Source organism: Sinocyclocheilus anshuiensis, unplaced genomic scaffold, assembly GCF_001515605.1.
Source record: "Sinocyclocheilus anshuiensis isolate Anshui unplaced genomic scaffold, SAMN03320099.WGS_v1.1 scaffold1, whole genome shotgun sequence".
NCBI lineage: Eukaryota > Metazoa > Chordata > Actinopteri > Cypriniformes > Cyprinidae > Sinocyclocheilus > Sinocyclocheilus anshuiensis.
The window spans coordinates 245952-257311 of NW_015539843.1; the positions used below are offsets into that span (position 1 = coordinate 245952).

The 11360-nt window shown below is 41.2% G+C and overlaps 1 protein-coding gene across 1 annotated transcript in view; it reads left to right on the top strand.

Annotated features, from left to right (window-relative positions):
* LOC107684496 (E1A-binding protein p400-like) overlaps positions 1–11360 on the top strand; it is a 59719-nt gene that overhangs the window by 1345 nt on the left and 47014 nt on the right. Inside the window, 5 exon segments of the mRNA XM_016480757.1 lie at positions 2649–3997; positions 5480–5587; positions 5771–5855; positions 6219–6338; positions 8166–8539. Coding sequence (XP_016336243.1) covers positions 2681–3997; positions 5480–5587; positions 5771–5855; positions 6219–6338; positions 8166–8539 — 2004 coding nt within the window. The 5' untranslated portion in view covers positions 2649–2680.

The window sequence follows — 11360 nt, forward strand, 5'->3', positions numbered from 1 at the left end:
ATGTATATATATATATATATATATATATATATATATATATATACACACACACACACACACACACACACACGTAGTTTCTACATTCAAACCCTTGTCCTTGTAAATCGCCTTGGATGAGTGATAGATTTAGTAGATGAAAATAATTATTTTCAATAGCTGATACTGATATTTAGACATCAGGGTAATCAGTATATAGACAAGAAATTGTTTACTATCTATTAATAAGGTCATTATATGAGGATGAAAATCTTATAGGGCTGGGTATCGATTCAGATGTCACGATTCGATTCGATTTCCATTCGCAAGCTTTCGATTCGATTCTCGATTTTTTGATTACATTTAGTGAATATAGTTTTAATACAAATGCTATTGATATTTCTAAAAAATGAACCATAAACATCAGTTTACAAAAAAGAAAACAGATGTGATTATTCCTTTAAAAATAAAGATTTATTGTTATTTATTAGCAGTAGTAGCATTGTGTCTTAAGACTGCTAAATAGTAATATATTCTGTTTTCAGTTTCTTAACGTTAAACTAAACTTTTATTTTGACGGGTTGCCGTGAAGAACTTGCAGCTGCTGTGTATGTGATATGACGGTAGTTTTCTCAAATGAAAAGGTTAAATGCTAATGAAGTGACTCTCAGAGCAGCTGGAGATGACATTCGTGTTCATATCATCATATAGTGAGATGGCAGAAGCTGAAAACACCACGAGCGTCATCCGCACTTTAGTATGTGTGTAGTAAACAAAACAGTGCGCCGCACCATCCGCCATTCATTCATTGCGGAAATCATGGCGCCTTATGCGTGATATCAAATGCTTCCGCAGATTTATAGTATTACTATAGCATTTCACCTGAGCATTGCGAATCACGCGAATGGCATGATAAGCGCTGAATGAATGACAGGCTTTCTGTTGTAACATCGCGCAAGGTAAATAAGGGTGACATCTAGTGGAGAAGACTAATGATAAGATTCACGTTAATCAGATATTGTTTTAAATGTGTGCTGAAATAAATACCGGAAAAGATCGATTCGCGGCTTTGTGAGAAGTGATATCGAATCGACGTCATTTAAAAAAAATATTAAATGAAAAATCAATTTTTTTTTGCCCAGCCCTAAAATCTTAGAATGACTAATTATTGGTCTATTATAGGGATAGTTCTCCCAAAAATTTTATTCTGTCGTTACTTCACACATAATGACTCGTGTCGTTCAACCTATATGAATTTTTGTGTTCTTCGAAATACAGTTCCACCAAACCTTTCATCCATCAAAAAGTTCATAAAGACATTGTACAAGTAATCCATATGAATCTGAAGAGAGACAATCACTTTATAATGATGAACAGATCTACCTACGGCTTTTATTCACATATAAACATTGATCAATGCACATCAAAATTGGTAAACAGAAGCTCAAACAGGCTTGCATGACGTGAGAACAAACGTCATTGGTTATTGGGCATAAGGTAAGCATAGGGCTGCACGATTAATCGAATGCTATTCTCATGCGCATCTTGTCAGTAAAGCCGGTTCTGTGATTAGTAGTAAATCTCCAGCACGTGCTTTCAGATGGAGCAGCATTTACTACACAGAGCCGTAGTTCACTGACAAGCTATGCAAAATCGTGTTCATAATCACAGACGATTTTATCGCGCGATTATGAAATCGAAGAAATCGTTCGCGATAATGAAAACTGTTTGCGTAGCTTGTCAGTGAACTACGGCTCTGTGTAGTAAATGCTGCTCCATCTGAAAGCACGTGAAAATACCACATTTAATAACATGTTTTTACTCCAAACTCACTTCATAACGTCAGTCGAGTGTTTGAAATAAATCCTTCTGTGAGATGATGTGGCTTCTTACACAGAATAAGTCACGCAACATATTTCATAGTATTCTAAGCAGTGATAAAGGCTTATCACTTATAAGGCCTTAAAGGATTATAATAAAAAATTATAATAAGATGAACTCCGATAAACCATATATTGTTGTAGTCGTGTGTTTATTAGTCACGTTGAATTAATGAAAGCAGTTAAATCTTCTGTTTATTCAGCAACAGCAACGCTATAGGGATTTCCTGGGTTTCTTCTGCGAGGCGTATTTGGAGTTTCAGCGCGAGAGCGCCCTCTGGCTTTCGGATGGAGATTTACTGCTGATCACAGAACCGTGCTTCACTGAAAGATACGCATGACAATCGCAGCTTCTGTCGAATCGCAATCTCGATTCCATTTTGATTTATTGTGCAGGCCTAACTCTGTCTTTCTGATATTGTAGTTTTGGCCTCTTTTTCTGCCTAATCGCGATTTATCGCCTTTGCGATTTAATTTTGATTAATCATGCAGCCCTAGGTAAGCACATTTGAGCTTCTGTTTACCATATTTAAAGAATGTTTTGGAGCAATTGACTTTCTGTGGAGGGACAGAGAGGGTTATTCAGGTTTGGAATTACATAAGGGTAGGTAAATGATGGCAGAATATTCATTTTGTGTGAACTATTCCTTTAATTGGCCTGAGCAATATATTGGTCTGTCTCTACAAATTATTAATGACTTTTTCCATTGAGGTTTAGTATGAATTTCGATATCTTTATCCAACCGAAATATATTTTTATGGTAGAAACATTGCACTGTTGTCTCCCCACAGAGTGTCTTTTAATACAATTGAAGTGGCACGCAATGCACCATGGAGGAGGCCCACCAAATGTGCAGAGGAACCTTCAGAGATCCAAGTCCTTCACTGGATCTGAGGCGGAAGACCAACAACCACAGCAGCCCCAAAAACAACAGCAACATCAGCAGCCCATGCCGGCTACCCAGCAACAGCCGGCAAATGCCAATCACCCCCAGTCACCGGTGACATCTTTTGCTCCGTCTGCCAGTCCCTCTGCACCACAGTCTCCCAATTATCAAATCATTATGAGTCGGAGTCCGGTCACAGGCCAGAATATGAACATCACTTTACAGAACGTGGGACCAATGGTTTCTGGGAACCAGCAAATTACCCTTGCCTCTCTTCCTCTCCAGAGCCCAGCATCCCCTGGCTTTCAGCCTCAGCAGTGGAGGTTCGAGTCCGGGTCTTCATCTTATGTGGTGACATCACCCTTGCCCCAAACAATGCAGCCTCAAAGTCCGACCCAGCACAGTCCGGTCCCCATACAGGCTGTGCCCAGGCCGAGCGCTCCTGGGTCGGCTCTAGGAGTGTGCGGTCAGAGCCCGACAAGGTTTGTGGAGGCAGGTATAATGGTTAGGCAAATCAACTTGGGCAGCCCACCTGTAAGTAGTCATTTTGTGTACCAGGATGGAACAGGATTGGCTCAGCTGGCTCCAACAACAGCTGGAGCCGTTCAGCTAACCTCACCTGGGACATCAGGGGCTGTCAGAGAAAGACGCCTGTCCCAGCCGCACTCTCAAACCGGGGGCACCATTCACCATTTGGGGCCGCAGAGCCCTGTTGCTGCAGGGGCTGCTCTCCCGACATTGGGCAGCCCTGGGCACATCACCACCTCCAATCTGCCTCCTCAGATCAGTAGCATCATCCAAGGCCAGTTAGCGCGTCCCATGATTTTTGAAAAGACCGCGCAAGGCGTTGTGGCGGCCCCGGCCTCTTTTGGGGTCCCATCTGCAATCCTTCCATCCAGCCCATCCAGGAGCAACCCTCCCCAAGGCCTCGCCAACCAGTCCCTGACCCCCACCAGCATAAAGAAGATGCAGCCGAAGAAGCTGGAGGAGATTGCGCCCTCAAATCCAGAAGTGGCACAGTTGAGGAAGCAGTGTCTGGAGCATCATGCAAAGAAGATGGAGAGTCTGAAGGAGGTGTTTAAGGAGTACCTGATTGAGCTCTTTTTCCTGCAGCATCTGCAAGGGAACATGATGGACTACCTTGCTTTCAAGAAAAAGCCTTGTGTGCCTCTCTTCACCTACCTGAGGCAAAATGATCTTGACCTTGAAGATGAAGAGGAGGAGGAAGAGCAGTCTGAGGTCATCAATGATGAGGTAAAAAAAATGCGCTTGGCTCTTACCTACAATATATTTTCAATTATGGCAAAGTTACAAAGTTACCCTGTCTTCAGTGTCACATTTCTTATTATCAGTGTTGAAAACAGTTGTGCTGCTTCATATTTTTGTGGAAACTGTGATACATTTTTTGAGGATTCTTTTGATAAATATTTTTGAGGATTGATGTAGTGGTTGACCGATATGGGTTTTTTGACAGCCGATGCCGATATCTTGGAAAGCAGGGTGGCCGATGGCCGATATAAAGCCGATATAATTTTATTTTAATTAATATTTAAGAAATTTTAAATCATTTGAAAATGGATAAAAAAATAAATTTGTAAAATAAACATATTTATACTTTAAATGACAAAGTATTTTTCACAAATAAATATTTAATAAAAATATAATTAAAAAGGAAGTAAACAGTGTAACCAACAGGGCACTCAGTAATCTGGGAAGTTTGTGTGCATTCATATTCTGCACGATTTCGAATCATATTTTTTCAAATAAAGCCAAGGTAGCACTCATTTTACATACAGCACACAGTGAAAGTGACATGAATATGACAGTGGGCAAAAGCATGAAGCACAGCATAATTAGAAATCATGAGTTTTAAGTTTGTCGATCGCGTGTCTCCAGTGAAGCTGAACTCTCCTCCTCTCAGCATTCAATTCGCACGGACCGACCGTCATGCAGAGAACACGCGATCATGCAGGATACAAATGCACACTTCACAAGATCTCACAGCTGGATTCGACTAAGTTTGCAAGCACAGCTGGATCCAACTAAGTTTGCAAGATTTTTTTAATTAAATGTTCATTAGTCATTCAAAGATTTGTTTAAATGATATAAATGCGTATTTGCTGAATGCTGACTGCAAACGAGAAAGTATTATAATGTTTGCCTTTCTATAACTAATAACATAAAAGCAATCATTATAATCCTTTTTCTGTATACATTTTAATTCCTTTGTTTAACAGTTCTTTCTGATTATTAGACAGGTTTATGTCCGTATTAGACAGAACTGTTAACGACGACAGCGAACAAGGAGAATGTGAAAACTGTGTGCGCAGGCAGCACCTTCAAAATAAAAGTCTCGCCTCGAACTCATCGGCCAAACAGAAAAACTTACCAGCCTATGCCGATATTTGAAAAATGCCAAATATCGGCCAATATATCGGCCTTGGCGATATATCGATCGACCACTAGATTGATGAGTAGAAAGTTCAAAAGAATTGCATTTATATGAAATAGAAATATCACATGAAATATCACATAAAAAGAAAGATGATTTATTCAGAAATTAATATATTTAAATAAATGAATAGATCCAGATTATAAAAATTATCATCATGTCTTTGTGACCCACAAAACAACTTTTCTTTGTTGGGAACTCTTGGTCTCTTTTTCTTTTGGAAATATCAAGATGTATTTTCTGTGGCTTTGTATCTCTCATCTGTTTCTATGACAACCTCTCAGGTGAAAGTAGTGACTGGAAAGGATGGACAGACGGTGACTCCTGTTGCTATAGCTACACAACTCCCACCCAACGTGTCTGCAGCGTTCTCTGCTCAGCAGCAGTTCCAGGTGATGGAGGCTTCCTTACTAGGAACGTGATTTTTAACATTCAGTATGATAGCGCTTTCATTATGTGTTTTGACAGAATTGTGACATTAGACGTAATCAGGCAAGATTTTAGTTAAGGTGAGCAGTACAGTTTGTGCTCTGTGTGAATGAGATTCTCACTTTGGATTGTTTTCCATCTCATAGACCCATGCCGGGGTGGCAGGTGGCAGCATCTCTAACCCTGTGGACATGGAAGCTTTCAAGCGGCAGCAGGCCATGGCACAAGCAGGTAGGGCGACGTCGACAAAGGGCAAAGGTGGAAGCCTGTTTTGTTTTCATTTGCTTCTTTATTTCCCCTTTTTGTTTTCTACTTTTCTGTTTGCTATTCTTCCTTTTTTTTCCTCTCCTTCCAATTCGCTTCTGCTTACTCAGTATTCCAGCATCTCTTCCCAGCTCTGTGTTTGAAGCCTGTAATCCAGAAAACGGGGAGCGGAGCTTCCCAACAGCTACCTGCTGGTGTGCAAACATCATTGCCATGTTTCAAGTGTTATTTCTCCTTCTTTTGGTTTTTCCTGTTCTATATCTGATTTTTTTGGGAGGGAGTTTTTTTTTTTTTTTGCGTTTTGAGGGTATTGTGTGTTTTGCATCCCAGATCAGGCTAAGAGGTCCCGGATGGAAGTGGGTCGGCATGGGATGATATTCCAGCACCCCGCTGTAACTCCTTTAGGATCTCCCGGCATTCCCCTCCAGCAGCTCATGCCTACAGCGCAAGGTAGGAGCGTCGTTGCGTCTCGGGACAGATCCACTCTTGTGACTGTTATTCAGTGCTGCTGGAGGTCAGGGTTCATTCCAGAGTTCCCAAAGTTGATCCCACCTTTTTTCCAAGCATCATCTTCCAGTTGTTGATCCACTTATTGGGACTCCATTCAGACTTAGCCCTCATTTAAAATCTTTCTCAAACCATCAGAGGGACAGCTGGGCAGAAGATACAGCTGAAGATCAGTTCGGAAGACATCACATTTTTTTCATTTATGATTTGCCCATTAGTTCCTTGAGCCATTCACCTCATCCGTTTACGTTCTTCTTTGCCATAATGGCATCTCTGATTCCATCCAGGGCTCATCGGATGATGCGCCCCAAACTGTCTACTGGGATGTCCGATTTCACATAGAGCTTGTTTTGCATTTAGTTCTGCGGTTTATAGTTGACATCTCCTCTCCTGATCCTGCAGAGCTCCTCCTTCACTTCCCTAAATTTACTGTATTGCCAACTTGGAACCTAAATGCACTTTCAGTCTTGGTTCCCTTCATGTAGCGAGTTATTTTCATTTCTCTTTGTTTTATCGTCACCATATTTTCAGTTCCCATCTTCATCTTCGGTTTCCATAACATTCCTTCATGACCTGATGGTGAGGAGCAAAAAGTGACGCTCAGGAGAGGTCTTATAAACAAGCAGGTTAATCTCCGAAAGCTTCGGAGTTGACAAATTGAAGTATTTGGTAATTTAGCTCATGATGAAATGCTAAAAGAGGGAGATACTTAGTGTTTACAGCTGGGCTTTACCTTCTTCTGTGCTAAACTTCCATTGTCATTCCTCTGCTTATACCCTTTGCTTTGTTGTTGTATGGCTTGAGTATTAACGCAGATGTTCCAGACATTATCTGCTTTATGCATGTTCATGAAGTGTGTTAGTGCTTCAGTCGTGTCCATTACCTTTCTGTGCCTTTTTTTTCTTTTGAGTTCTTCTCCTGTTTTTGTTTTGTTTTGTTTCCTTGATTTGTTTCTTTTTATATCTAGTCTTTTCCACTTATGGATAGTTCAATGGTAATGCATGATTACTTTGTTCTTCATAGTAGTATTCTTAAGCATTGAACGAAATATTTAGATTTTCACATTTACGAGTTCTAATTTTCATTCATTAGAACATGTAAATCTTCCTTGATTTTTGTTATGTAGTCATTGTGACATGAACAGTAGTTTTCATTAATATTCCCTTTTCTCCAGCATTGTGTAGCACATTGCTGGTGATTCATAACATCATACCCATAAAATCAAAAGAAGTTTAGTTGAAATACACAAATGGGTAAAATCATGTCTAAGTTCTACTGCACCCTGCAATCATAATAGATTTCTAGATCCATAAAAGTTGCAACACTAATTTCATGACAATGAAACCTCTTAATTACTATACTGTATTAAAGTGATTTATTTAAAATTCTGTAATTGTTTTTTTATATAAAAATCAACAAATTGCAAATTGACTCAGACATGTTCTTTTCACTTTATATTTAAAAACAATTAAAATGACTTTAGGTATCAAGTTTTATATAAAGTGTCAAATACAACATTTTGAATTTTCAGTATGGGCTTTCGAGGTGTTTATAAAAAAATATTTACAAAAAAAAAAAAGGTGCAGAGAACGGTGTAATTTTGGTTGAAATGCAGTCAGTAAACAGACATAAGGTAAAACAACATATCGTGTTTCCAATTCTTCATTTTCTCCTCCTATGGAACTCTTCCTTGCCCTCCATATCCCTCTATCTTTCTCTCTTCTCTTTCCTCTCTCTGCTCTGTTTCCTTCATCTTGCCCCCCATAACAGGAGGCATGCCCCCGACCCCACAAACAGTCCAGATTGGTGGGCAGAAACAGAACCAGCAGCAGTACGACCCGTCCAAAGGTCCCCCTGTCCAGAATGCCGCCAGCCTCCACACGCCACCCCCACAGCTTCCAGGCCGCCTCCCCCAGGGTGGGCTCCCTATGGCTGGCCTGCCTCTCTCCCTGTCCCAGGGCCAGGCCATGGTGGTGGATCAGCAGGCCCTGGTGGCTGGTGGTCAGCTCCAGGTGAAGGTGCAGGGTGCCGGGGCCGTGCTGGCTCCAGTCAACCCACATGCGCAGCTGCAGGCACAGCTTCAGCAGATGCAGTCAGGGCTCCACCTACAGATGCAGCAGTCAGTCATGCAGCCTGGACAGGCAGTGAGTATGCTAAAAGACATTTAGGACATTTAGTGCCACAGAAACCTCACTAACCACATTGAAAAGTTTGTCTTCCTTGTTTAAAAAAGCTCGTTCTGCTTACGATGGTAGTAATAAGTATGTGAGCACATTTCTGATTGCCACTCTAGCCTTTGGACTGTCTCCCTTTAGAGAATGAAAACACTTTATATACCGTTTCAATAAATATAGGTAAAATATTATTGATATTTACAGTAAAACTATAAAATCTTAAATAATCAAAGCATGTTTTCCATGTTTTCACAAAATTAAAAAGAAGGAAAAAAACACATTTAGCAAAATTGCCACACAGACAATTCCAAGAATATTTTTGAGGGATAATGTAAATGCAAAGACTTGAGTCAACTGGACAAGTCATCATATTTTCACTTTGAATTGACTTGTTTTTTTGTCTTTTTTCACTGAGGAAAATGTAAAACATTTATTTTTGTGAAGTTATATTTTAAAGGTTTATTATAAGTAAAATACAGTAAAACTATAAAATCTTAAATGATCAGAGCATTTTTTTCCAAACTTTTCACTAAATTAAAAAGAAGGAAATATTTTATTTTGCCAAATTATTTATATACTCCACAACAAAAATGCACAGAACTTAACAACATTTCCCTATTCATATTTTTACCAAAACATTTTGTACATAAATAAATGCTACACAGAAACTTCCAAGAACATTTTTGAGGGATGATGCAAATGAACTAGAGCCCGACCGATATATCGTTTAGCTGATATTATCGGCCGATATGAGCCTGACGCTGATATATCGGTATCGGCGAATATGCCGCCGATATTAAATTTTTTTTTACAGAGCATATAATGCAGATAAAATGCTTGAAATGGTGTAATTACTTGTCCAGCAGAGCGCGCTCCATTGTTTGCTACTGGTGACTTGGATGAAATGCTTTAAAGCTTAAGTCTATGGAAAACCATTGAAATTTTGAACGGCCATATCTCCGTAACGGCGAGGCGGATCCGCACCAAATTCGGGGGATCCCTTCAGCTCGACGAACCCTCTCAAACGCGAATCGAGTGTACGTCTCGAGGCCCTCTTTCGAATGAGACCACCCCCGCGTCGATAGCCTCTGGGGTTCGGGAGTTACGGGCGGTTAAATTCGCGGCCCGTCGCCAACCGATCTAGCGATCCCGGGGGGCTACCGACGCGTGGAGGGTGGCGTTCGAGAGGGCTCCTCGAGCTGAAGGGATCCCCCGAATTTGGTGGAGATCCGCCGGCGCGTTCGCGAGATAGTGACACCAGCCAACACTTTCACTTCAGTAAGGGTTCAGGCAGCAGCATCCAAGCGTCGACCGTAAGTGCCCCGCGAAGTGGACTTCACATGATATTCCGCCATGATTCCAGTTCCAAGGGAACGTACACGTTGCATTCAAAGGGCATTAAATTATGAGGTAAATTATGTCACACTTCACACTTCTCTAGTAAGTTCCGTCTGTGTGTGAAGACAGTAGCGCAAATCCGTGAATGAATGTTCCAAAGTGAAATAAACTTCAACGGAATAAAGTTGAATGGAATTGAATTGAATTAAAGTTGAATAAACTTCAACTTTACTGTTCAGTAGTGTCCAAACTTTTGACTGGTACTGTACTATATTATACACAAAGTATATCGGCTTTTTTTTACTCCCAAATATCGGTATCAGTATCGGCCCAAAAAACCCATATCGGTCGGGCTCTAAAATGAACAGTTGAATTTTGAACCAACTGGGCAGTTTGAAATAATTTATGAAAAATGAATCAAACTCTAAAGCCATTTTTGCTGCTGATGTTTTAATCAGATAAATTAAAACATCTGCTGCATAGAAAGAATCATAAAATGACACTGTGATAATGACACATCCTTCCCGGATACACTCAACCAATTTTATTCACGGTTTGAAATGCAGAATGACACACCTGCACAAAAACTGCCCATACCTCCCAACGACCAGGCGCTCTGTCTGTCTCCAGCTGACGTAAGGAAGACCCTATCTAGGATTAACCCACGCAAGGCTGCGGGTCCTGACGACATACCTGGCCGTGTACTGAGAGACTGTGCTGCACAGCTGACAGATGTCCTAACAGATATCTTCAACACCTCGCTGAGCCAGGCAGTCGTCCCCACATGTCTCAAATCCACAACAATCATACCGGTACCAAAGGAATCACCTGTGTCCTGTCTAAACGACTACCGTCCCATAGCATTGAGTCCAATCATGATGAAGTGCTTTGAGAGGTCAGTCATGCACAACATCAAAACCAGCCTCCCCAACACACTCGATCCGCTCCAGTTTGCATACCGTCCAAACCGCTCTACAGACGATGCAATTTCCTCCACCCTCCACCTGGCTCTTACCCACCTAGAAAATAAAGACTCCTATGTTAGAATGCTGTTCATCGACTTCAGCTCAGCATTCAACACAATAATCCCACAACAGCTCATCAATAAACTAAACCTGCTGGGCCTTAGCAATTCCCTCTGTAATTGGATCCTGGACTTTCTATCTGGAAGACCTCAGTCAGTCCGTGTCGGCCACAACACCTCGAGCACTACCACACTGAGCACAGGTGCCCCACAAGGCTGTGTGCTCAGCCCGCTGCTCTTCACGCTGCTGACCCACGACTGCACTGCCAAGTTCAGCTCCAACCACATCATCAAGTTCGCGGATGACACAACGGTGGTAGGTCTCATCAGCAACAGTGATGAAACGCACTACAGAGAGGAAGTGGAAAAGCTGGCTGAATGGTGTGGCACTAACAACCTATCCCTCAATGTGAGTAAGACAAAGGAGGT